This window comes from Cibotium barometz, chromosome 57, assembly GCF_041138505.1.
Source record: "Cibotium barometz isolate CiBa-2024 chromosome 57, ASM4113850v1, whole genome shotgun sequence".
Classification (NCBI taxonomy): Eukaryota; Viridiplantae; Streptophyta; class Polypodiopsida; order Cyatheales; family Cibotiaceae; genus Cibotium; species Cibotium barometz.
Window position 1 is genome coordinate 24,586,008 of NC_141102.1, and position 27,220 is coordinate 24,613,227.

The 27,220-nt window shown below is 44.6% G+C and overlaps 1 protein-coding gene across 1 annotated transcript; it reads right to left on the reverse strand.

Annotated features, from left to right (window-relative positions):
- Window positions 1–716: 716 nt before the first annotated feature.
- On the reverse strand, window positions 717–27,032 carry LOC147606587 (5'-deoxynucleotidase hdd1-like). The gene is made up of 5 exons (XM_086791997.1): window positions 26,578–27,032; window positions 13,800–13,924; window positions 13,193–13,230; window positions 1,406–1,516; window positions 717–919 (listed from the first exon to the last, which is right to left on the reverse strand). The coding sequence occupies exons 1-5, from the start codon at window positions 26,902–26,904 to the stop codon at window positions 732–734; spliced, it is 789 nt and encodes a 262-aa protein (XP_086648123.1). The 5' UTR covers window positions 26,905–27,032; the 3' UTR covers window positions 717–731.
- Window positions 27,033–27,220: the final 188 nt, after the last annotated feature.

The following is a 27,220-nucleotide window of genomic DNA, read 5'->3' on the forward strand; positions in this document are numbered from 1 at the left end:
TAGTGTGTACAAGCCCATAAGTTATAGTACATAGTACACTTAGTACTTTTAATGTACTAAGTGCACTATGTGTACTAGTGCAATATACATGTGTGATAGGGGAGTCACACACTCATGCCTCATGAGTTGACTTATCCCCACAACTCTCTCTCTCTCCCCCTTGCTTCTCTGTGTATGTCTCCCACATGACCTAACCCTGTTTCTCCCACACAACATGCTCTCTTTTTTTCGTGGTGCCCTTATTGGGCCTTATGCAGTTTATACCATGCCCGCAACACTCAATTGTTTGGGCACACTTCAGTGGATGTCTTCGCCTTTTTCAAATTCTCCTTCTCCAAGATGCCCACTTTCTTGGAGACCTTTCCACGGCCCTGTTGGACGTGTGTTATCACTGTTTTGAGTTTGCCGTAGTAGCTGCTCCATGTTGGGGCAGCTATGAATGTACATTGCATTTATAATGAAACAGTAAAAAAAGTGTGTGCGCGCGCGCATACATGTGTGTGTGTGTGTGTGTGTGTGTGTGACGCATACATATGTGTGTGTGTGTGTGTGTGTGTGTGTGCACGCACACACACACACACACACACACACACACATATATAAGATAGCTCACTAAACAAGGTTGCTAGATTTGCAAAACACCATTACTTGCTTAGACTTCTTGCACTTCAACTAGTCTATGGCACTGAACCCCTCTTGCAACGTGAGAAATCCCCCCCCTCAGAAAGTGCCTAGCTATCCCCACCAAATGAGCTTGGAATGCTCCACGCGCCTGGGGTGGTCATTGATGCAGAGAGTAGCAAAAAATCGTATTGTTCAGTTACTGAAAAAGTAATTACCTTATCGAAATCTTTAACAAGATTCGCCTCCAATGAAGCGTTGTTTTCATATTCCAGCCATAGATCCTTCACCTCTTCAGCTGAAAAAAGCCAGTATTAATCATATCGATTGAGTTCAGTGTAATTGCATGTGTAATTCCATCATAGAGCTTCTTGAAGAACATTAACACTACATCCATACTAAAGCATATGGAAAAAAAAAAACATGAGAGACTATCATAGCTATACAAGTCCAAGCAATATGTGCACTGTAGAGACTAGCGTCTGAAAAAATATTTTCAGAACAAACAAAGCATGAGCGTTGTTTTCATATTCCAACCATAGATACTTCACCTCTTCAGCTGAAAAAAGCCATTATTAATCGTATTGATTGAGTTCAGTGTAATTGCATGTGTAATTCCATAGAGCAAATTGAAGAACATTAACACTTTATACATACTAAAGCATATGGAAAAAAAAAAACAGGAGAGATAATCATAGCTATACAAGTCCAAGCAATATGTGCACTATAGAGACTAAAGTCTCAAAAAAAAATCAAGCATACATACATAAAAAAAAAGGGCTACCTGCAAGGCCTCCACCCAACAAGTTGCACATCTCATCAATAGCAGCTTTTTCTCGCCTGCTTTTCTCTTCTTTAGGGATACCATCTGAAGGGGTTATATCACCCACTATGGCTGCACAAGACGGAACAAACCATGCTGAGAATTGGCAGTGAATGAGAACTACATTTGCTAAGTACAGTACAAGTACACAAAATACTCAAAAATAAGTCTTCGCTAAGCTAAACATTTTAGCACCCAACAAGCTATAAGATGGACTGAAACCTAGGCTGTGTTCTTAATCAACAGATCATAGGCAAAGCTGATTACAGAAGACTGTCACTAATCACAAATAGACCGACAAGACACAATAGAGAAGACCATAGACCTAAACTACTACATATTTGTAGAACACTCATCTCTATGTGCTGGAATTTGAGAGAGAAAAAGCAGCATAATAAATACACACAGCACACTCAAGAGTCCTAAACTATGTCTATATTATGTACAAGAAAGAAATGTTACAATTGTACTTCAAGTACAAGTGACATTGTGAATGAAGACATCAATAAAGAGCCATGCTCTGCTGTGGAACCTCCTTGGCCAGCCCTTACGCCAGAGAAACCCTCTGTAGGCCTCAATCACCGGAGAGATGCAGATGAAAATGACGATTTTGCCTATGCACCCGAAGTGCTGATCGGCCAGTAGAAACTGTTGCTGACCTGTTTTTATTGTCCATTTAATGCTGCCGACTGCCGTGTAGCATAGTCACTGCCCAGATTGCTGTACACTGCTGCCCACACTGCCCAATGCCTGTCACGTGCACCCTACACTTGGGGTACACAGTGTCACACTGGCATGATCATCAGTGCAACATTTGTACATAAGTAGTACCTTTTTATAGGAATATTTGTCGTACGCTTAGACCCCATTGTGAGCCCTCAGTCTAGGGACAGTCAGGCACGAGCTAAGTAGGTCAGCCTCTGAGCCTTACAGGTCAGTCAATTGTCAATCCTCTTAACCCACTTGGAGAATTCATCAAAGAAGGAAATATAGAGTCAGCCTTAGTATTAGGTATGCAACAGTAATCATTGCATTGCCTATGGGCCAGCCCATAGCCTCACGAGCTTGTCCAAGAGTTGTTCACAATCCTAGATAGCATTTAGGGCCAGCTGTTCACAGCCCTAGTCGAAAGGGCACTATTCAAACATTGCAGGAGTCTACAGTGCTCGAAATTCAAGGCAAAGACTTGGACATTACGAAGACACAGTATCCGGGTTCGGAAGAGTTCGGAATTCAATATCAATTAGTCCTCAATTCAGAACCAAGCCACTACAGTATGCAGGATGGTTGGTTGTTTTTCAAGAACCATCTTTGTGTACTCAAAGAAAAGCGCCAAGTCCTTCTCCACGATGCCATGATTCTCTTGTTGGGAGTCATAGGGGTATCAACAGTACCTTGGAGAAGTTAGAGAGGTCATTCTATTGACCTAAGATGCGACGGGATGTCTACCAACACGTCCAATCATGTCAGATATGTCAAAAGGTGAAAGTTCCTCATACAAAACAGGTAGGGTTACTTCAGCCTTTACCTATTTCTAAGGGACCCTTTCACAACATTAGTATGGACTTCATAGGCCCTCTTTCCACCTCAACTGGATCTAGAAACACACATTGTATGACAATTGTGGATAGATGCAATAAGTTTTGCATGCTCATTCCATGCAAGCAGACAGCCACAGCCGAGGACATAGCTCGCTTGTTCATTCGGTTTTGGTATCCCATCGGTGGTTTGCCACAGACTATCACATCAGATAGAGATCCAAAATTTACGTCCCATTTTTGGAGAGCATTGTTTGACAATTTTGGGACTAAGTTGCAGTTGTCCAGCGTATTCCATCCTCAAACAGATGGCCAAATAGAAATATACAATCAATTGGCCTTTGACGTTCTGAAATCATACTGTCATGACCAAGAATCAAAATGGGAACAATATCTTCTTTTGGTTCAAGCAATCCTAAACGATACTCACTCATCGCGTATTGGCCGGACCCCATATGAGGCTACATTTGGTCCCGGTTCTCATCTCTTTTCTCACGAGACAAGTACCATCTCTTGAGGCCAATAAAACCACCAACACATTTTCAGAAATCATGGAGTCAATTAAGGATCGCCTTGCCAAAGCTCAGGAAGCATATACCCAGCATAGTTGCAATGAAACGAAACGTTTCATTGGAATGAAACGCGTTTCTTTCATGCTCTACCTGGGAAAACCTACATTTTTCAACGTTTCCTATCCAGAGAGCACGTTTTTCGGGGAAAAAAATGTCTACAGGCAACTGAGAAACTGATTGAAGGAGCTCCTGCTGTCACATGCACTCTGCACTCAGTGCATGGTGACAAACTAGCTCATCATCAGCAGTGCAACAGTTGTACAGTATTAGAACCCAGTAGGATGATATTTGTCGTACGTCGTGACACCCATTGTACATCCTCAGTCCAGGATAAGTCAGGCACGTAGGTCATTCCTCAGCCTTAGCAGGTCAGTCAGTTGGTCAAGTTCCTTAACCCACTTGGAGAGAATCATTCATGCATGTAGAGTCAGTAGAAGCCTTAGGATTTGCATCAGAAAGAACTCTGCATCCTACATAATATGCATTCATATGCCTGTGCATCATTTAGAACATCCCAGAAGCCTTAGGGAATTTACTAGGATTTATCTAGTATTTTTTCCATATTTTTTGGTATTTATTTAGCATTTATTGTCATTTATAAATATAAACTTTATTAAATAAATGACCAACCTCTAGTTAGTATAAATAGGCTTGCATAGGGCTTAGTTTCTCATTCAGTCTTCAGTGTGCTAAGAGCTTTCCTCCTTATCCCTAGAAGTTCCATTGCCTTCAGCCGTAGACTAATCCAGCCCTATTGGAGCTTCTACGTTTGCTTCTCCAGCCAGGAGACCTTGCGTTTTGCTTCCAATCAGCCTCTACAGTTCAACGCAGCCCTTCAGACCCTAGGCGCCTGCATTCAGCATCTATTCAGGTCCAAATCAGCAGGAAAATCTGCGTTTTCCTGCATAGTGACCAGCCGCCTGCAGATTCAGTCCTACAGTCCCCAAAACAGCACATCAGTCTGCGTTTTTTTGTCCAACATCAACCCAGCCATGTGTTTTCAGTCCTACAGCAATACAAAGACTTCCGCTGCATATCACATTGGTATCAGATTCAATTTGTCCACACACACCGTATCCTAGCGTGGGGGCATCCTTGGATGGTTAGATTGCCTTCCGGCACGACCACCGACTTCAGCACCATGTCTACAGAAGAGAGTACTCATCAGCCGGAAGACATCTCCCTCGAAGGAGACCATGTTCCTCCGCCTACAGCAGACACCATAGCTCTTCTTAGAGCTCAGAACCAGCTGCTCATGGAGCGTCTCGAACTCTTGGAGAGGCAGCAGCAACATGTCCTTCTACACCTCCAGCAGCACCCGACTACATCTCCCTCTTCTTTCAGATGGAACAACAAAGGAGAGAGGATGAGGCCCGAAGGAAAAGAGAAAAAGCAGAAAGACGGGACCGGCGTCAGGCTGAACTCGCCGCTTGGGAACACCAACGTGAGCTTGATCGAGAACGTATATTACTCGAGCACCAACGGGAAAAGGAGGCCACACACTTGAGGTATCAGCAGCTCTCCTTAGTCTCCCTAGTCATAGGTGTCACCAGCCAGCAGTCCGCAGCAGCATCAACCACCATCATTCGCAGTCAACCAAACTTCAGTAAGTATGATGGTAAGTGTGATCATTCATCAGTTAATCAATTTATTCATTAGTTTAATGCTCATTTTCCATTAGCTAGGATCACAGACCCACAAGACAAAGTCCACTTAGCGGCTCCCCATCTCACTGGTGAGGCAGTCACTTAGTGGCAGCATTGGTCTAGTATTCATACAGACCAGGCCACAGGTGTCACAGCCTTTCACTGGGACATCTTTGTCGACCTGAAGACCAGATTTCTCCCGCCCCAGTACATGACCGGTCTGAAAGACGAGTTCTATGGACTCAGACAGAACGGATCCCCAGTGCTTCAGTTTTCCGGTAAGGTTATTACTTTAGCACACCAGTTAGGGTTATCTGAGCAGGCGAAAATGGAGTAATTCATTCGTGGATTGAACTCTAACATTCGGTTCACAGTTCGTAAGTTTAAACCAAGTACATATGACCGGGCTCTGACTCCCGCTCAGAATGAAGAAATGAAGATGAACGGAGGCAAGCCCAAGCAGTCATCTCAGTCCAGTACCAAACCCCAACAGGGGAAGGGTTTCGTCTTCTAAAGACACTAAGACAGACAACAGTCCTAGCTCTAGTTCAGGGGGTAAGGAATCCAAGCCTAAGAAGACCCCTGAGGAAAAGGCTCAAGCAGGCATCACTGAAGGCTATCTTCCTCCAGAGGAGCAAAGACAGTATCAGTCAGAAAACAGATGTTTTTTCTGTCATACTATTGGGCATGGTAAGAAGGATTGTCCAAAAAGACAAGCAGAGCAAGCCTCCAAAGAGCCTTCTGCCACAGTTGCCGCAGTATCTCCCGCTCCTCCAAACCTACCTGCTACCACCAATGCGGTTCCGATCTTACCTTCTATGCATTCCATGCCATCCGTGGTACTTGATGCTAAGCAGGAGGGTGAGGCAACAACCACACACAAAAGCCTGATCCGAGCTTATGGCTCTGCTAAGGACCGACAGTTCATAATCCTTTTTGACATGGGCAGTTCTGAGGACGCCATCTCTCCCCAGTTGGCTACCAACATGAGTTGTACCTTAGTGCCCTATCATTTGGAGGTAGACGGGTTTACACCTAGTCTCCGCACCCACATCTCTCAAAAGGCACAACAGTTTTCTTTTCAAGTTCAAAAGGCCTCATTCCAGCGAGAATTCATTCTCTCTCCTCTTTTGGGATGTGACATGATCTTAGGAATCCAGTGGTTTCGTCAGTATGAACCTATTCCCAATTGGGGACAGGACACCTTTATTATCTCTAAAGGTTTTCCTGAGCCTGTCATGATTCGGGGGGATAGGAGCATTCTTAGCGTTCCTATGATTTCTCATCTCCAGGCCCAACGAGCTATGTGCCAGAAAGAGCATTAATTTATGCTCAGACAGCTTCTATCTCATCAATTACCACTGTCTCATCATCTTCAGTCCCTCAGTTAGCAAATCTCCTTTCTCATTCAAACATTTTTAAGGATGATCTCCTACCCAGTATCCCACAGTTAGCAGAATCTCCTAGCAAGTTTCTCTCTTGTCTTTCCAAGACTTTCAAGGGCAAGCTAGAACAGCAGTCAGTTCTCAAACATTTGAAACATGTTCCTTATGGACACATTTTCACAGTCACCACAGACCACCAAGCACTTAAGTGGTCCCGACGATGCCAAGTGCCCAGTGGAGTGCTCAGCACACTAGACAGGGTCAGCTCTTCCAACAAGTTGGAGGAATGATTAAGTACATCCCTGGTCAACATAACCCAGTAGCAGATGTTCTTAGTAGAAAGACCAGCATCCCGACCAGTCAGGAGACTACCATTCTCAACATCTCTGGAAAAGACTTAGAAGATCAGTATGTCGATTCCGCAGAGTTTGGTACTCAACCCAGTTTGGCCCTCAATTTTGAGCCTGGCCATCATTCAGTTCACAGACATGCATATGTAAGTTTAGACGAGATATCCACTTCAAGGAAGGGGATTGGGTCTCTCAGTGCATCATGAAACAAAGATTGCAACAAGTGAGCAAACATTGTCCCAAGCTTTCATTCCATAGTTTTGGCCCTTTCCCAATAATCAGAAAGTTAAGTGATGTCTCCATGAAGTTAAAGTTGCCTACCAGTTGGACAATGCATGATGTTTTCCATGTTTCTTGGCTAAAACCATATGTTGGTCCAGAAGTGTTTGATGTTTAAGATGAACAACAGTCAGACGTGGTAGACGAAGCAGAAGTTATTGAGCCTAAGCAGATCCTTCTTCATCGATGGAAGCATGGTTCCGGTCGACGGATACGTCACTTCTATGCGAAATTCCGAGATCGAGGCACCCACGAAGCCGTATGGCTAGACGAGGAGTTCTTCCAGGAGTACCCCCAGTTATTGGCGGACTACTTGGAAGCCATGAACCTGCCGCCAAGCTAAGCCGGAGGGAATGTCACATGCACTTTGCACTCAGTGCATGGTGACAAACTGGCTCATCATCAGCAGTGCAACAGTTGTAGAGTATTAGAACCCAGTAGGATAATATTTGTCATACGCCGTGACCCCATTGTACATCCTCAGTCTAGGATAAGTCAGGCACGAGCTACGTAGGTCATTTCTCAGCCTTAGCGAGTCAGTCAGTCAGTCAAGTCCCTTAACCCACTTGGAGAGAATCATTCATGCATGTAGAGTCAGTAGAAGCCTTAGGATTTGCATCAGAAAGCACTCTGCATCTTGCATAATATGCATTCATATGCCTGTGCATCATTTAGAACATCCCAGAAGCCTTGGGGAATTTACTAGGATTTATCTGGTATTTTTTTCATATTTTTTGGTATTTATTTAGCATTTATTGTTATTTATAAATATAAACTTTAGAACATGAACAAGAAGTTTGCCCACCTTAGAAGCTTTTCGGAGAGTTTAGGCTGTGTAAGAAAGTGCCATAAACTCTGGTGGTCTGTTTTTACCATAAATTCAACCCCCAAAAGATAATGCTTCCATGTTTGAAGAGCATGAATAACGGCTAACAACTCTTTCTCATAAACCTACAAATACAATTCCACATGTTGCAAGCGGCAACTTTCAAAAGCCACTGCATGTCCCTCTTGGTTCAAAACAACCCCCAAACAATCTCCACATGCATCACACTCGACCACAAAAGGCCTATGCAAATCTGGAATAATAAGAACTGGTAATGATATAATGGCATCCTTCAACTTCTAAAAAGCTGTCTTTTCCGGTTCCGACCAACGGAATGCTACTTTCTTCTTCGTTAGATCATGTAACGGTGAAGCTAAGAAAGCAAAGTGTCGAATAAATCGACGATAATACAAGCATAAATCAACAAAGCTCCTAACTTGATGCACATTCTGCAGTTCTGGCCAATCCTTGATTGCTTGAATCTTTGCGGGATCCATGCGTACTCCATCCTTGGAAACAATATGCTCTAAATAGTGAATTTCTAACAAGAAGAATTCACTCTTCTTCCCATTGATGAAAAGCTTATGTTTCCTTAGCTCTTCAAAAACAAAGGCAAGATGCTCTTGATGTTCAACCTCACTCTTTGAAAAAATGATAATATCATCAAAGAAAGTTCTTGTGAACTTGCGGTGAGGTCTAAAAATTCTATCCATCATTCTATTGAAAGTAGCGGGAGCAAGAAAGTTATTGTGAACTTGCGGTGAGGTCTAAAAATTCTATCCATCATTCTATAGAAAGTAGCGGGAGCATTCGTAAGTCCAAATGGCACAACCAAATACTCATATAATCCAAATGATATTCGAAAAGCCGTTTTGTGCACATCTTGAGGTACCACTCGAATCTGATGGTAACCACTCTTAAGATCAATATGACTGAAACAAGCAGCTCCTCAAGTTTATCAAGATTATCATCGATTCGAGGAATCGGAAACCTGTTCTTGATAGTAATCTTGTTAAGGGCCCTATAATCAACACACATTTTGTATGTCCAATCTTTTTTCTGCACAAGTAAAACTGGAGAACAATAAGGCAAAGAACTTGGCCTTATCAACCCCTTCTCAAGTAAATCATTTACTTGAGTGTAAATCATTTACTTGAGTCATGATTTCCTCCTATTGGGGAGCACTCACCCTATAAGGAGGTCGGTTAGGAGGAGAGCTCCCAGGGATTATGTCAATACAATGATCCTCTGGCCTCTCTAGGGGTAACTGTCTTAGTAGTGAATCAGCAAAACAATCAGCATATTCACTTAAGAAATCAATCTTATCTTGATCTATGAGAGTTACAGCATCATGCTCAACATTATCACGTACAAAGACCAAGTAAGAACAAGCTGATTTCTTTATTGCCTTTGAAATAGATATATGGCTTACAACGGGTATGGTACTCCCAGTAGTACCCGCATCAATACAAACTTCCCTGCCCCTATGAGTAAACATAACTTCCTTTTCTTTGTGCAAAATCTTGGGATCCAAACGATCATGCCAAGGCATCCCAAGTATCACATCACATGCTGTAAGTGGTGCCATGAGGAAGTCTTCATGATCCAAATATCCCTGTATTTGTATACGAAGCTTCCCAATGATGAAAGTGACCTTAACTTCCTTGCCCTCAAAGGCAGCATCTGCATGAAAGTCCATGCCCAATTCCTCAGGCTTTAAGCCAAGAGCAGCAACCATCTATATGGATATGAAGTTATCTGTTGAGGCATTATCAAAAAAGGAATAAAGCTGTTTGGTCCTTTAACTTACCCCAGGCTTTGCATAAAATTCTGCTCTTTGGTTCATATGCAGTGTTATCCTAAACATCGGGTATAACATTCAAACTCCGTTTGGCATCCTGCACATTATTCTTTTTGAGATTCTGGGAGCATTGAGCTTTCATGTGATCTTTGCTCCCACATGTGAAGCACTTCCCCTCTCTCATGCAATCAAAGATATGCTATCTGGACAACTTAGGATCATCCTTTTTATCCCCCGGCTTCTTTTCTGAGCCCCCTTTTGCATCCTTGGACTCATGAGGGATAAACTTAGGTGGCTGTCCACCCTTTTTCTATTCATTTCCAGCTCTGAATTTTCCTTTGTATGAGCTGAATTCTTGTCTTTTTGAAAGGCAAAAGCAAAGCAAAAGCATCACTTTTTGGTAAAAAGCAAGGCTTCTATAAAAGAAGCATGGGCCTCTCTTTTGAGCATCAAGTTTAAGAAGAACCTCTTCATCACATTGCCATCTTCGTTGAACCATGGAAATCATCTTCTCCATCATCATCTACTTGATCATGAACCAAACCATGGAGTTTTTCATCGTTGCCTACTAATTTCAAAGTGCCTCCATCGACTGTAGTGCCACATCATCACATGTCTATACGATTGTGCGGATCTGTACAGAACTATACGGCCTAAAAATCAAAAACCCTAAAACTACTCCAAAGACCCTAAAATTTTCTTTTTGAAGGTTTTTATCACCTGAAAACCATTACAACAGGTTTTATATCAGTTTCCTTGATAGAAAGAGCTTTTCCATGGTTTCCTTCATTAACAAGGCTCTAGGAGTTGTGGAGATTATTCATGGGATGACACTTGAACTTGAACTTGGATTTGGACTAGAACTTGGACTTGGATTTGGATTGGAACTAGAACTTGGATTTGGAATTTGGACTTGGACTTGGATATGGACTTGGCTGGAAACTGGAACTTGGACTTGGACTTGGACTTGGACTTGGAACTTGGACTTGGACTTGGACTTGGACTTGGACTTGGACTTGGACTTGGATTTGGATTTGGATTTGGATCTGGATCTGGATGTTGGATCTGGTACTAGCCCGGTGAGAGATTCTTGTGGGTTATTCCCGTGGTGTGCTCGGCATCAGAGATCTTGTGCCTTGACACGGACTTCAACTTAGGGATTCTACATCGACATATTTGTTTGCTTTTTCGTATTCATTGATTGTATTGATCCTAGCCAGCGTGCCCGTGGATTGTTCCTGAATAAATTCCTGAAAGGGACCAGGCCTGTTTCCCGCTCAGTGTGGTGCACTGTGCAAGATCCCTATTCCCTTCTCTCTCTCCCATCTCTCTCTATATCTTTATCTCTTGGACACGTGGTTGATTCTGTCACACTGCACGCCCTGCTGGGCTTATAGTTGTGTTCCAGATTCATTGCTTGGTGTAGCAGAAGCTATGGACTGGATGTGTTCCAAGTTCATTGTTTGAGGTTTTCTGGGACGTGATGTGTTCACAGTCCACTATTGGGGTGAATGGAGTTCACTGCACACTAGTGCGAGAATTCGGAGCCAAGCAGATTTCTTTATTGTTCAGTGTGGCATTGTTTTTTTGAAGAGACAGGTTGGCAGGTGCATCTTCTGCGGTATATTCAAATTTCAGTATCCGGCCAGTACTAGGGTGTCCATGGTCGCATCTTCATCATCAGTTTTCTTCTTCCGACATTTGCACACTATGAGCTGCAGAGGGGGTGTTATTATTTTATGTGCATCTCATGTGAGGGATCTGGACCATATATTAGAGCACATGTATTTTCTCATGTTTTGGGGATTTACCAGGTCGTGGGCTGCTGTCGGTTAGCTTCATGGTAATCGGCCAACTTCAAGGCCTTCCTATGTAAAGGGCCTGTCTCCAACTTGTTTTATCCAACTCATTCCCAGCGCATACTGTCTAAAGCCCATCTGTTGCCGACTGTACTACACCTTGTAATCTCATGCTATGATAATAGAACTTGATCATTGCCTACTCTCTCCCTCTCCCTGTCTCTCTCTACTTTGTCTCTATATGATGATCGCTTCCACCTGTGCATACTCACATCTTGGGCATGGTAATGATACTCCGTTGTCTCCTCCAGGGAGTGCTGAAGCTCAGCCCTAACAATACATAAAGTATCTGCAATCCATTGGGCATCGGGGTGCTTTTCATGTTCCCTCTATAATGCTGATAACCTACGTCTAATAGCCCTCTCATGGCCAATGACTTTCTGTCTCCTAAGGCCATCCTGTGGTAAAAATCACTGACATGCTGCAATGCGGAAGCCACTCTCTCTGGGTCATCAAAAAGTCATGAGACGACCATACATCTATCACCTGCCGCGAAAGCTCTCCATGTGAGTAGAAATGCTCAAGAATACGCACACGAGGAGTAGAGCCATGGTATCCTGGATCTCTAATATATAAAACCACTGGTGGGTAATGATCAGATTTGGAAGTGCCTAATGCTATGAGTGTATGTTCTCCCCTATCAAGAACCCAATCATCAACATAGAAGCAATCTAAGCATGCATAGATGCAACATACCTCACTCCTCCTAATAGACCAAGAAAAGAGGACAGAGGATGGCCTCCTTTGAATATCATCCTCAAGCCAACAATCTCTGCCATGTATAGAGAGAAGAAACCACCCCCAAGAGGCACTCTCAAGTGGGTGCACCATACTCACTTGTCCTCCTCTTTTGTCGGCAGGTTGCTCAACCATGTTAAAGTCACCCCCAATGATCCAATGATCAGCATGAGGAAGCAAATCAGTGAGGGCCCTCCAAAAGAAGATCTCTCCCCTCTATGATTAGGTGCATACATGTTCAGAGACCATTTTGTGAGAGGAGAGGGCAGAGAAGGAAGGGAGATGACAAGAAAGAAGGTTGGCTAGTCATGAGGGAAAACACCAACTAGACCAAAAAACAAATAATTTTGTAAAATATGAGTAATCTCACCTAGTTACATAGTGAATTTCATTTTGGAAAACATCATTTGTCTTCTTGGGAACCCAAAAATATAGTCTGATCAAAATTTTAAGGACTCCATTTGTACTGAACAATTTCAGTGTATATGTCACAAATTATGACACATTGATATGGAAATAGCTATAACTCTCTCACTTCAGTGTACAAATGACGGATATCGCAAGATTGAAAATGCCTAAAACATACCGCTTTCGTCCAAAATGCATTTTTAGCCAAACAAATAGTCTGTAATCCTTCTAGACTTGCAAGATGCAGAAAAGCAAGATCCCAAAAAAACCTAGATGCAAAAAAAAAAAAAAAAAAAAAAAAAAAAAAAAAAACCCAGAGTGAGTCCTTATGAAATATTTCTTTTACCTTCAGCGATGTCATGAACCACTGCCATCTTTACACACCTGCAAAGAAAGAAACCATTCAAAATAGCAACAGCTTGAGGCTCTGCAAGGCATACCAAGAATCCCAAAAACATCAACAAATAACGTCACATAGGGTGAAAATAATACTCATTGAATGGAATGCATGATTTACAAAATATATCAGAACACACAGCATATACATGAATAATGTAGCCTGTTACAACACCTGTATCTACCGGATTCCTCAAGTATGGGTGGGTACATAATAAGGAATCTGGAGGGCTACACTAGTGGGTAAGGTGGCCCAAGGGAGTGGCCCTAGGTATTAACTTGTCTAAAGGTGAAGGCCCGAAAGGAGGGGGAGGGGGGTGGGTTAACTAAAGCCAACTTAATACCTAGGGCCTCACCCTTGGGCATTTTTACTCGAATTGGCCACCCCACCCACTAGTATAGCCCTCTAGATTCTACATGCATATCTGTCCTTAGAGGAATCCCGTAAATGCCAGTGGAGCATAGCCTAATCATTGAATTGCCACAAAATGCAGACAAAGAATCAAAACCAATACCAAACAGGAAATCTGAACATCAAGTCAAGACCAGAATTTTACTTGTCTTTATTGACACCAGGGACTTCTGCCGCAATAATGGCCATCACAGCCATCCGATGCATGTGATCAGCAATGGACTCTGTCTCTTTCAATCCATAATTCACCCATCCCGTCCTCTTTGTGGTCTGCAATACAAGTAAATCGTCATTCAAGTAAGTATCAACGACCAAACCTGATCCAGAAAGCCAATAATCATCAAATAAATCCCATGAGGAAATTATGAAATGAAAGAACCCTTTCTTTGGCCAAGACGTCAGTGAGTCACAAAATATGAAGAAAAATGGTAGCATTGTATTGCTCTGCCTGGAGTTTCTATTCTACTACTGCCAAAGCAACGTACTGCTCCAAGTGGAGTTCCAACATCTGCATCTTGAAAGTCTATATGAAGTTCCAGCATGCAGATGTTGCTGTTGCTTGTTGCTGACTTTATTCTCTGCCTCTACAACATAAACTCGAGACAGATGCCACTACACATGCTCTAGGAGCTAGACCTGATAGCATTGAAGCTCGGAGAACCTTGGCCGATTCTACTCAAATGCCACCAAGTCTGTTGTTCACGGCTCTTGCTTTGTTTGATCAGATGAATCGATCCATCTTGTGCCCCCTCCTCTTTTCTCACCATACTAAACCATCATACAAAGCTCCACCATTACATTAATGGTTAGGAGCTTTTCTATTTGTAATGACACCCAGCATATCTTGTTAGCATGAGTCACTTCTAGCAGGGGGTGTTCATGAAGTTGAGCACTCTGCTGAATATCAGTTCAGAAAATTATCTTCAATCAATGGTCAAACAAAGAGGGTGACTTGAGAATTGGAAGATATACTTTGAGCATATGTCTCATGTTGACGGTCTCACTGGGAAGACTAGATTGTCTTGTGCATGCACAATTTGCATATACCAGTGCAAACTTCAAAGCAAGCATCAAAAAAACTAAGCCTATTTATGTTTATGTACAGGTACTAGCTTAGGGCCCTGTGGGGTGTTGAATTGCAAAACATTATACTGCACTCCGCATCTTCACTTTTTGCAGGAACAACTCAAGATGTTGCAGCTCAGTAGAGAGTTTTTGCACAGCTCAAGATAGAGAAAACTTTTAAGCAAATCAAACGTGTTCACCTAGGATGTTCAAGGTTGGTCAAACCACACATAGCAAAGGAAAGAGTTTAAGAAACTATCTCCTTGGTTTAGCAGGCCTTTAAAAATTTTACAAAGAAGCCTATAAATTAGACCTGCCATCAAGGATAAAAATTAGACCTGTCATTAAGGGTAAAGATTCATCATATCTTTCATGCCAACCATCCACAAGAAATGTTGGGGATTGAAAATAGTCAGCATCCTTAACTCATCAACACCCATGAATAGGTGTCACGTGCATCCCGCACTTGGATGCCACGTAGACATATCTGTACAGAAGGTCCTGCATCTTGCCAAAGAGCTTGCCAAGCTTTTGCTTTTCCTTTTTTACTTTGCTTTTGCTCTTTTTCACTTTATACAATAAAATATTACTCGAATAAGGCGAACTTTTATCAAGTAAACCAGCCAACTGCAACTTGAATGAAGATTTAAAAAGAAAGTAAATGCAATCTTGATTCTTGACTCCACAAGAGTCTAAATGCAAAGCCTCAAATCATCAGCTCCACCTTGCAAAGCATAGACTACTTGCTCCCGCATCCTTAACTCATCAACACCCATGAATAGGTGTCACGTGCATCCCGCACTTGGATGCCACGTAGACATATCTATACAGAAGGTCCTGCATCTTGCCAAAAAGCTTGCCAAGCTTTTGCTTTTCCTTTTTTACTTTGCTTTTTTTGTGCTTTGCTTTTCCAACTTTAGGACCTTACTTTTTGAAAAAGCAACTTTTTGCTTTTCTATCCTGCTCAATCCCCTCTTGCCAGTGGTGCTCCTGGCTTGCGGTCAACCAGATTGACTTTTTGCTTTTCTTTGCTTTTTGACCAAAACTGGTGCTTTTTCATGAGCAAACCTTATGGTCCCTATCCCCATGCCTTCTTCTACCTCTCCAATGTCCGGGCAAGGGTTCAATCATGTGAATAGAGTGCTAGGAAGGCCAAATGGTTACATTCTCTCCCTCTTATATCGTAGTTGTCCTCAACTATGGAATACAAGTGTACCAAGCATATCCATATGTTCCAAGTACTAGCCCCATCTGGTGAGCTTGTGCATCTGGTCAACCCCATTTCTGTGATGTCATCTGCTCATCTGGTAACATCTCAATGCCTTATCTTTGATCAATGGCTTTGTTCTCGATGGTTTGTCTTCATAACCTGTCACATGTGTTAGATAAAATAAATCCATACTTACCTCCTACAAAACCTAGATAGAATATAGTCAACAAAGAAGTATGCATCATTCGCGTCTACTGGGTATTCCAAGTAGTGACAAGGTAGTCTGGAGCCCAGTGGATTATTACTTGCCATAAATCCAAGCATTGTCCACGCATCAAAAACAACACACAAAGTCAAAGAAATTCAAGCATATATCAGTATGCACTGCACATCATTTGGATTGACGAACGCCCCAGCTACATTTAACCGCATGATGATGCGGTGTTTCCGGGAGTTGATTGGAGTGTGTGTATTCATATTTCTGGACGACATACTCATATTTTCAGCTACAGTTGCGCAGCATGACATTGATGTGGAGAAAGTCCTTAAGTTGCTGGAAAGCAACGAGCTCTATGTCAATGAAAAGAAGTCAGAATTTTATCTGTTCCAGGTACATTACTTGGGATATATAATCAGTGCCGAAGGCATTCGACTTGATCCGGCTAAAGTGGCCGAGATTGTAAACTGGGAAGTACCTCAGACTGCTTATGACATTAGATCATTTGTGGGTATATGCCAGGTATATTCCACCTACATTGACAAGTTTTCTGATCTCTCGGCAGACCTCACCGATCTGCTAAAGGGAGTGAAAACAAGGAGGCAAAAGATTCGAATGACTCCACGAGTGTTGGAGGCATTCCAGAACCTCAAGGTGGCTTTATCAGAAGCGCCTTGTTTAGCCCTTGCTTGGTGGGACGAACCATTTCAGGTGATCACCGATGCGAGTAACATCGCAATTGGAGGTGTATTGCAACAGAATGGTCATCCAGTAGCTTACATGTCTCGTAAGTTACTGCCCGCCGAGAAGAACTACTCAGTCTATGATCGTGAACTCCTAGCAGTTATACAGGCCTTGAAACATTGGAAACATTTCTTGTATGGCCATGACTTCGAGGTTCGCACTGACCATCAGGCATTGCGCTGGATTCAGACGATGCCAAGTGCACAGTGGAGTGATCGACAACACCGCTGGAGTCAGATATTCCAGTAGTTCGGTGGTATGATTGAGTATCTTCCAGGAAAGGCCAATCCAGTGGCTGATGCTTTGAGCAGGAAGGGACAAGTATCTGCGATTCAGACCACTAGACTTGACCTTGTTGGTACAGGACTAGAAGACATGAAGCACACGTACGCGGATTCCGAGGAATTCGCTACGCAGTGGGAACAGGCATTGGATGCCACAGGACCATGCCATTTTCTGATACGCGATGGTTGGCTTTTCTACAAAGGCCGACTATGTGTCATGAAATCATTCCGGGCAGCTCTTCTCCATGATGCCCATGACGCCATTTCAGGTGGTCATAGGGGCATGAATTCGACTCTGGAGAAATTAGAACGGCAATACTATTGGCCAAAGATGAGGCGTGATGTGTTTACATATGTACAACGCTGTGACATCTATCAAAAGGTGAAAGCTCCTCGTGGAAAGAAGATAGGGTTGTTACAGCCTTTGCTAATTCCTAAGGGTCCTTTCCAAGACATTTCAATGGACTTTGTCACAAATCTGCCTCCCAGTCCGAGTAAGCGTAATACACAGTGTTTAACTATTGTTGATAGGTTCAGCAAATTTGTTATACTTATTCCTTGCAGGGCCAATGTGACCGCCGAGGATGTTGCCGAGCTATTCATTCGGCATTGGTACCCGATTGGTGGGATTCCTAGGACCATAGTGTCAGACCGAGACGCCAAGTTTACCAGTCATTTTTGGAGGGCATTGTTTGATAATTTTGGTACTAAGTTGAATTTTTCCAGTGCATTCCACCCACAGACAGATGGCCAGACAGAGATATACAACCAGTTGGCCTTTGATGTGCTGAAGTGTTATGTCCACGATCAGCAAGGTAAGTGGGAATCGTTTTTGCCTTTAGTTCAAGCTGTTTTGAATGACTCTTTTTCTTCAGCTATTGGCAGGACTCCATATGAGGCAGCGTTTGGAAGGCCTTTCCAGTCGTCGTTAACCAGGACTTCGTCTTCAGTACCGGAGGCGAACAGAGTAACGGAGTCTTACCAGGAGATCCTAGAGTCCGTTAAAGACAGATTGGCTAAAGCGCAAGAGGCCTACACTCGACAGGCCAATAAAGACCGAAGGGACATGAAGTTTTCGGAAGGGGATTGGGTGTATCTTTGGATTAAGAAGCAAAGATTGAAGCAGGTGGGCAAGCGATGCCCAAAGTTGTCTTTCAGGAGCTTCGGACCATTTCCCATCCGGAAAAAGATTAATGAGGTGTCTATGCAGTTAAAGCTACCTCCGAGTTGGACTATGCACGATGTATTTCATGTCAGTTGGTTAAAGCCATATGCAGGTCCACCCCCTTCAGAGGTCAAAGACGAAGCAGAACCAGACATCATTGATGAAGCAGAAGTAATGGTTCCAGAACAGATCCTTCTGCACCGTTTCAAGCATGGCTCAGGCCGAAGACTACGACAGTTTCTCACGAAGTTTCAGGACCGAGGAACTCATGAAGCGGTATGGCTCGACAAAGAATTTTTCGAAGACTATCCGGCATTATTGACGGATTATTTGGAGGCTATGCAGCTTCCGTCAAGTTAAGCAGAAGGGGATGTCACGTGCATCCCGCACTTGGATGCCACGTAGACATTTACGTACAGAAGGTGCAGGACCGGGGATGGTGAACTGGTCCCATGTGAGCCCAGTCCGGGACGAGTCAGCCAGGGATCCATCTCAGATGTCCGAGGTCAGGTGTGCACTGTCCTGCACATGAAACAGTGCCAGTCCGCGCTGTGAGTCTCCCTCTGGAATGATGTCAGATGTTCTGTGTATCTGGTTTGCAACTGGATGCCAGGCCTCTGTAGGCATGTAGGTTTGCATGTAGAGATGGGGCCAGCCCATAGGGCTACCCCAGTGCGAAGATTTGCACTTGCACTCTTAGTGTGGGCATGGGGGAGGTGTAGAACCACCCCCAAGGGGTCAAGAGGGCCCAAGCTTTGCCCACCAGCCAAGGCATGGGCTGGAAGGGCTGTCGGCCAGCCCTAGGGCTGCTGGACAGGCAGCCGACAGGGTTTGAAACCCTACCCAGCAGGTCAGGCCAGGTGTAGGGGCAGTCCCACACCTCTGCGCAGCATGCCCAGCAGCCAGGAGCTGTCCCAGAAAGCATGCGCAGGCTGGACAGCATTTAATAAAGTGTGAAAGCCTTTTATTGAATGGAACCTAGTCGTGGGGCTTTTATTAGCTGGCCAACTGGATGCAAAAGGGGGTATAAAAGCCCAGCCAAGAATTCAACAAGGGTATCTCATAATTCACCAAGTGCTCCAAGCAAACAAGGGCCAGGACAGCCAAGAACTTGCTAAAGCAAAGGGGTGAAGGACTGAAGGTCAAGGGCAGGTTTTCCAGCCAAGAAAAGGTCAAGTACTTTGTATTTGTTTTCAGATTTACATCATTCTAATAAAGCAAATACACCATCCGTGGTGGGGGCCTTACAGAGGGTAATTGGGACCCAATACTGTGTCCTCTCCATCTCCCCCTTCTCTCTCTATTTTCTGCACATCGTCTTTCAGTTTGTGCGTTAATTCCGTCGCGAAAAGAGTGCTGATTACTGAGTTTTGAAGTACCGATCCTTCTCCGAAGCTTCCGCATATTACAACATATAAGGCATCTGTAAGGTGGAGAATGGAGCCATCAATGGCTGTGAGCTGAATCTCCCCAATGCCACGAACTGGATATGAAGCATTGTTGGCACACTGAACAATTTTGCCAACAGGGGCAGGGCCAACATAACTAAACAAATCCCTGCGAGATGTAACATGCTTTGAGGCACCACTATCAAAATACCAAGTACATGCATGCTCTGTCATACTGAGTGCCTGTGAAGACCAAGAGGCATCATAGCTGCATGTATAAAAACAGTAATCCCTGTCCTCAACAAAAGAAGCAGTCTCTGGAGGAGCTTTAGAAGCATCATTAACAGACATCCCAGCTTCCTTTGCCTTCTTTTTGGCAATCCTCTTCCTACATTCAGTGATGTAGTGACCTGGCTTCTTACAGTAATGACATTTGCCCTTCTTCTTGGGCTGTCCATCACCTTTCTTGGGATCCTGTGAAGAACCACCATCACCTGAATTTTGATTTGAACTCTTTGGCTGAGTTTTTCCTTTCCCCTTTTGACCTGTAGTAAATGCTTGTTCAGCATTTGTGTTCATATTCATATTCTTCCTCATTTGCTCCTCTTGTAGTAAGAGAGCAACAAGTTCCTGATACTTGAGGGGTTCAACAGCATTCCTCATGCTGAGGTTCAAAGAGGTATGAAAAGCCAAGTAAGATCTTGGCAAAGAGTGCAAGATGGTGGTCACAAGCTGTGTCTCAGGAATAATCTCATCCACATTGATGAGTTGCTCTCTCAAATCCTGCAGCTTGTTTAAGTGGCTAGACATATCATCTCCTTCATTCATTTTCTGATTTTCAAGCTCTCTTTTCAAAAATGAGATCCTAGCCTCATTACGAGCAGCATACATCTGCTCCAAAGTCACCCATGCATTCTGTGAAGAGCGAGCTGAACGAATATGAGGTATAATGGACCTCTGTACTGACAATGCAATGAGTGACAAAGCTTGTGCATCCCTGGCATCCCATGTCTTTTGAGCATTTGTTCTTTGAACAGGCAATGGCTGCCCTAGAGCCTGTACCTGTTGTCCTCGTCCACAAGCACCCCCTTGGGGAGGAGTCTCTGGAGCCAATGGACCTGGACGTGGTTCATCACCACTAACAAAATCCCAAAGACCTTTTGCCACAAACACATTTTTCAGCATAAAACTCCACAAGGAGTAGTTCGTGCCGTCCAATTTGTCTTCCTTAGACAAATACGTGAATACGTCACTCTGCTGTTGATTTGCCATTATGCCTACGCACAATGTTGTACCTGTGTATCAAAAAACCCAATAGCAAGAACCTTGATAACAACTGTACTCCACTGAATACAGTTCACCCAAATATGCCTGCACTCTCAATCCTCTGAATGTGCAGCTCAATGCACCAATAACTGAGTAGAGCAGCAAATGGCGTACACAATGCCAAAATGCCCCAAAAATGCCCAAATTTACTGCACCCAAACTGTGCAAAAAACCTGTATAGTTCTTTGCTAGAAAATCTGCCTGTTGTGCCTGTAGAATTTCACAGAGAAAATAGTATTTGCCCAAAAACAGAATATTTAATGCTTACCACAGATTGATTGAGCAGATTGTGGTACTTATGCAGGTACAGTCCACCAAAAGAGCAAGTACAGTTGACTGTACTGTGCAGGTACAACCGAGTTGTACTTTACAGGACTAAAGGCGACTGCTGGCATATACTTTGCAGGTACTGTGAAGGTACACTGCAGGCAGGTACAGTCGGGTTCACTGTAGGTAGGTACCACGGGTACAGAATCAGTCGATTTAATACAATCGACCACTGCAGTTCGAAGCTGGTACACGTGCACTGCAAGTACAGACGTACGTAGCAAGTACGGGCGCTGACAGGCGCAGTCGACCACTGCAGTTCGAAGCTAGTACACGTGCGCTGCAGGTACAGACGTACATAGCAGGTACGGGCGCTGACAGGCGCAGTCGACCACTGCAGTTCGAAGCTGGTACACGTGCGCTGACAGATACAGTCGGCGCTGACTGTACAGAGCAAGTACTGAATGCACGACTCCTGCTGACGGCGGCGAACAGGTACGGCAGCTGTACGATTACTGCAGGCGGCGCACAGATGTACGGGCAGATGTACAGGCAGTTTATGAAAGCGATTGTGTACAGCAATGGCAAGCCTTCAATGCTCTGATACCAAATGAAGGCAGAAGGGGTGTTAGGGTTAGGGTTTGGAGAAGCTGCAAACAGGCGTGGAGGCCAACAGAGAGAGAACACGACTTCAGTGTATTATGCGTGATGAAAAAGTGAAGTACAATTGCCACATAATAGTGACCTAAAGATATGTGTTCACATGTCCAGCCATAAAATGTGCCGGGTGGACCAAAACACCTATAAACTGAATATAAGTGAAACTAAGCTAAACTGGGGGAAAAAACCTCCACTAACTGAAGTAAAAAGTGTCCCAGTAATCTACTGATGATCACTAGCACTCCTCTGGGTGCATACACAACATAAAACCCAACAATTCCCTTCTTCAAATGAGACCTTCCTTCTATGCTTATCCACAGCTTTCTTTTCCTTGGCTTGAGAAGCCTTTCGAGCCTATGCAAAACGTTGTATCGAAGTCTCAAACAAACTCATCTGCATAAAAGATCTCTTCCTTCGTTCTAGGCAAGGCAACAACAATGGTTTGTCATAGATAATCTCAAAAGGAGCTTTGCATGTTGATGAATGAATGGTCTTGTTGTAATGTCACGTGCATCCCGCACTTGGATGCCACGTAGACATTTCTGTTCAGAAGGTGCAGGACTTGGGATGGTGAGCTGGTCCCATGTGAGCCCAGTCCAGGACGAGTCAGCTAGGGATCCATCTCAGTTGTCCGAGGTCAAGTGTGCATTGTCCTGTACAGGAGTCTAAGGTCAGGTGTGCACAGTCCTGCACATGAAACAGTGCCAGTCCGCGCTGTGAGTCTCCCTCTAGAATGATGTCAGTGACTCTGTGTATTGGGTATGGTACCGGATGCCAGATCACTGAGTAGTTAGCATTTAGAACAAGGGGCCAGCCCATAGGGCTACCCCAAGGCTTAGTGTGGGCATGGGGATGGTGTGGAACCACCCCCATGAGGGCCAAGAAAGCCCTGGCTGAACCCACCAGCCATGGAGGGGCTGTAGGACAGCCCTAGGGCAAGCTAAAGGCAGATTCCAGGAGAATACAGCCTTTGCATGGCTGTAGGGCAAGTATGGGGCAGCCCATACAGGCTGCCCAGCCCTAAGGATGATTGCAAATGCCTTGTCCAGCCAATGAGAAGCAGGCGCTTCATTCTCAGCCTGTTAGGAAAAAAACGCAGCATTTAATGTGAATATTTTCAGCATGTTATGCTGGATTTTCAGTCGTGGGAGCATTAAATGCTGGCCGCCTCGCTTTGTGTTGGCCAACTGCTGCAGTAGGAGTACTATATAAGGGAGAGCCAACAATCCCATTCATTCATCTCATTCTCCACCAAGAGCTCAAGCATAAGAGGCTAGACAAAGCCAAGAGGGTGCTAAGCAAAGGGGTGAAGGATTTCAGGTCAAGGGCAGGGAATTCCCAGCCAAGAAAAGTCCAAGATTTCTGTATTTTCTTTCAGATTCACATCATTCTAATAAAGCAAATACACCATCCGTGGTGGGGGCCCTACAGAGGGTAATTGGGACCCAATACTGTGTCCTCTCCATCTCTCCCTCTCTCTCCCCATTTTCTGCACATCTCCTTTCAGTTGTGCGTTAATTTCCGTCGTGAAAAGAGTGCTGAATTCTGAGTATTGAAGTTACCGATTCTTCTCCAAAGTTTCCGCATGTTACAGTGGTATCAGAGCCTACTTCAAGTACAAAGATTCAGCAAAGAAACCAGAATTTTTCCCGCTCGTGTGGTTGGTTTTTAGACGCCGGTGGACTACCCCTTTCGGGGTGACTCTTGTCCATCGAAGGAGGGTTGGTTTTCAGCCTCTGGAAGCTTCCGGACGTCTCCCACACAAATAGTGGATGGTCAGATTGCGTTCCGGAAAGGAAGTGCATTTTCCTGCTATGGCGAGCTTCAACGACGAGAGAGACCAAGAACCATGGGACCAGAGTGCACCAGGCAGCCCAGCTAGGGCACCAGGCTTGAGTGTTACAGACATGTTCCAGCAGATGATGCGAGCAATCACAGAACAAACAGCCAAGTTGGATGCACAAAAGGCGCAGATCTTGGCTCTAGAAGAGCGTACCCATTCTCCAGCGTCGCGTTTTCCATCTCCTCCTCCCTCTCCTTCCGTATCCTAGATTCCAGATCCTCGTCACAGGAACCCTCTTGCGGGGTCACAGCCGCAGCCAAGCTCTTTGCTTGAGTTGCAGATGCGTGAATTGGAGATCCGACAACGAGAAGACGAAGCCATGCGACGCGTGGAACACGAGCGTTACCTCAAAGCATTGGACGCCAGATTGACACCGGCGGCACCCTCGAATCATTTTTCCGAGAAAATGAACTTCAATAAGTATAATGATAAACTCGATCCCACAACTCTCTATTCATGGTTACATCAATTTGAAGCTTACTTTGCCGCAGTTAGGAAAACAGATACTGATAGAGTGATCTTAGCCAGTTGGTACTTGGAAGGTGAGGCCATTCCTTGGTGGACTCAGTGGGCTCATGCCCACACCAGATTAGGTATGGCAGCTTATGTGTGGGACGAGTTTGTCCGCGACCTTAAGCAGCGGTTTCCCACTACCTTGAGCGACTCGAAGACGAGTTCAGGGCAGCGCGTCAGAACGCGCAACCAGTCCTTCAGTTTGCCAATAGAATTTCGACTTTATGTCTGCAATTAGGCTTATCTGCTACGGACAAGAAAGGACAGTTTTTGTATGGCCTTGACACGCAAATCCAATGGGAGGTGCGTATGTTTAGGCCAACCACCTTTGAAGACGCGCTCTCGCTTGCGCAGAGTGCAGGACGGGGTCTTTCCCCCAGGACAGAGCCCAAACCAGAAAGCGGAGGTAGGCAAGACAGGTGGCAAGTTGAGTGCTGAGGAGCTTTCTCAGTACAAGAAGGAGGGTAGATGTTTCTTTTGTCATACAAAAGGACTTCTCGGAATTGTCCGAAGAAGCCTCCAAAGCCCGCCGCCGCCGCCTCCACAGCTTCCGTGGTGAGCTGAGCTCCCACACAGACCCCAACGGCTACCCCTAGTTCTTCAAACCTCGGTGCTTCAGTTGGAGAATTATTAGCCGGGAGCTCGAAGATAAGCAGAAGGGCACCCATGACCAGGAGTATGAGGGCAACGAATTGCTCAAGTCCTGTGGTTACATAGGTGGCCAGAGAGTCGTTGTCTTGTTTGACAGCGGCAGCACGGAGGATGTGGTCACGGAACAGACCGCTAGGCGTGGCCCGTTTCAATCTGACTTCGGTGGACAAACAGGTTGAGGGTTTTAGCACAGGCATGACAACGAGCATCAAGTATGAAGCTCTGGGTGCTAAGTTAGTTATCCAGGGCATAGAATTTGTGCGTGATTTTATGGTTGCTCCTCTTGTAGGAGCATACATAATTTTGGGTATTCAGTGGTTTCACAAGTTTCTTCCTGATGTCAAGTGGGACAAGCACACGTTCCACATCAATCGGAATGTGTCATTCGCCCCGGTGACCATTAAGTGTGAGCCAGGAATTCCGAACTTTCCACTCATAAGCCACTTGCAGGCTAAGCGAGCACTCAGGAAAGGCGCACAGTGTGCGATGATTTACATCCAGACAGCCCAGACGGTGGCCAGTGCTTTCGAGAAGTACTCGGTTCTACATGAAAAGTTCCAGAAGATTTTTCTTCGGGACAACCTCCCTCCCCAGCTCCCCCCGTCCAGACCAGAGGACCACAAGATTGACCTCTTCCCAGGCTCGGAACCCCCGAGCAAGTTTCTGTATCGCCTTTCCAAGGCAATGGAATCGGAGTTGGACCGCCAACTCCAAGAATTGTTGCAATCTGGCTTCATCCACCCTAGCGTGTCGCCGTTTGCAGCACCGATCTTATTTGTCAAGAAGAAAGATGGGTCTTCCCGTTTGTGTATCGATTATCGTGCACTCAACAAGCCAACTATCAAGAGCAGATTCCCGATGCCTCGAATTGATTATATTCTCGAGAGGCTGACAAGTGCGCGGGATTTTGATGTGGCAAATTTCCTCTATGGCATCCGCACAAGTCATTACAAAGAATTCAGCCCTTCCATGGATGAGGCTGATTCGCACGACAGCTCTATCTGTTTTATAGGGGTTGAGGGCACTTCTTCACTCTAGCACGTTGGCCTTGTGGCCCCACTTTTGAGCTTTATGTAGGCCAGTGGCCTTTGTACATTGTTTCTTTAGTACAACTCCTTGGAAAAAAAAAAGATTGAAAGGCTGATGGCAACAGAACCACAAACAGCATCGAGTGGGCGAAAACCACATGCAGCTGTCAAATGGCTTCTAACATGTGAGCCATCCTCAAAATATCAGGCTTAAGGAGCTGGGAATCATTGCACACATAGGTTGTCATGTATCTGTCGAGAAGCCTATGCACATTGGGGTGAAAAAACCTCAATTAGGGGAGGTTTTTTTTTTAGGGCTGAGATAGGCATCGTAGGCGCCACACGGTCTGGAATTGAAGATAGCAACATGCCTAAGACCTGTCCCTCTTACAGCCAAAGTACACACCCGTGGGGTTCAATTACTAGAGTTTAACAGAGCATCCCTACATTACATCAAAACACACAAAAGAAGAACCGCGTCCATGGCTATACACATGAAATTAGGCCTTGAATTGTCTGTAACCCTAAAATGATCAAACAGATAGAAGGGTTCAAATCTCACCTTAAGCCGCTGGCAAAGCATGAGGAAATCAATGGCGGAGGCAGGGGCTGTCTGTGCAGAACTGGTGGGCCCATTACTGGAAGGGATGATCACGTTCTCTGCGCTCGCCATGATGGGGACGAGATGGTGATGAACTCCTTGTTGATGCCGAGAGCAATGGCCTGCGTTCTTGGCTACAAAGGCAGTGTGGGAAGGAAGGGAACACAGAGAGGCTATGGAGGGCGAGCCGGCAGAAGAACAAGAAGAAGGTGATGTTGAGGTTGATGCACGCGGGGCTGTGAAAGAAGACGATGAAGAAAGCATGGAGACTGCTCGCCCTGCTTCCATGCCCTTATAGGTGTCCGCTGCACAGATTTCTCCTGCACTTATTGTGCTGTTATGGACCTACACAGATGATGACAATGTTGAGGCCTTGTTGTTGCAGAGAAGAAAGAATGATTCTTTAAGGAGCGGTACATGCTTGTATTGCAAAGGTTCATATATTGGGCCATGCGCACAAGGTTGGTTATAATGCCACTTATGACTATTTTATTAATTAGTTGGTGATTGTAGACCCAATCATCACAAATCACTCTCTCTTTTTTGGGGGGGAACAAACTGTATACATTATAAGTATTAACAGTGTTTTACAAAAAGTCTAGAT

Bases quoted from the DNA above. Each gene is read 5' to 3' on its own strand.
- LOC147606587 (XM_086791997.1), bottom strand. From the start codon at position 26,904: ATGGAAGCAGGGCGAGCAGTCTCCATGCTTTCTTCATCGTCTTCTTTC. The intron at 1,517-13,192 runs GTAAAAGAAATA...CGTCTTGTGCAG, and splicing joins GGTTCATGACATCGCTGAAG to CCATAGTGGGTGATATAACC. The intron at 920-1,405 runs GTAGCCCTTTTT...GGCTTTTTTCAG, and splicing joins GTTGGGTGGAGGCCTTGCAG to CTGAAGAGGTGAAGGATCTA.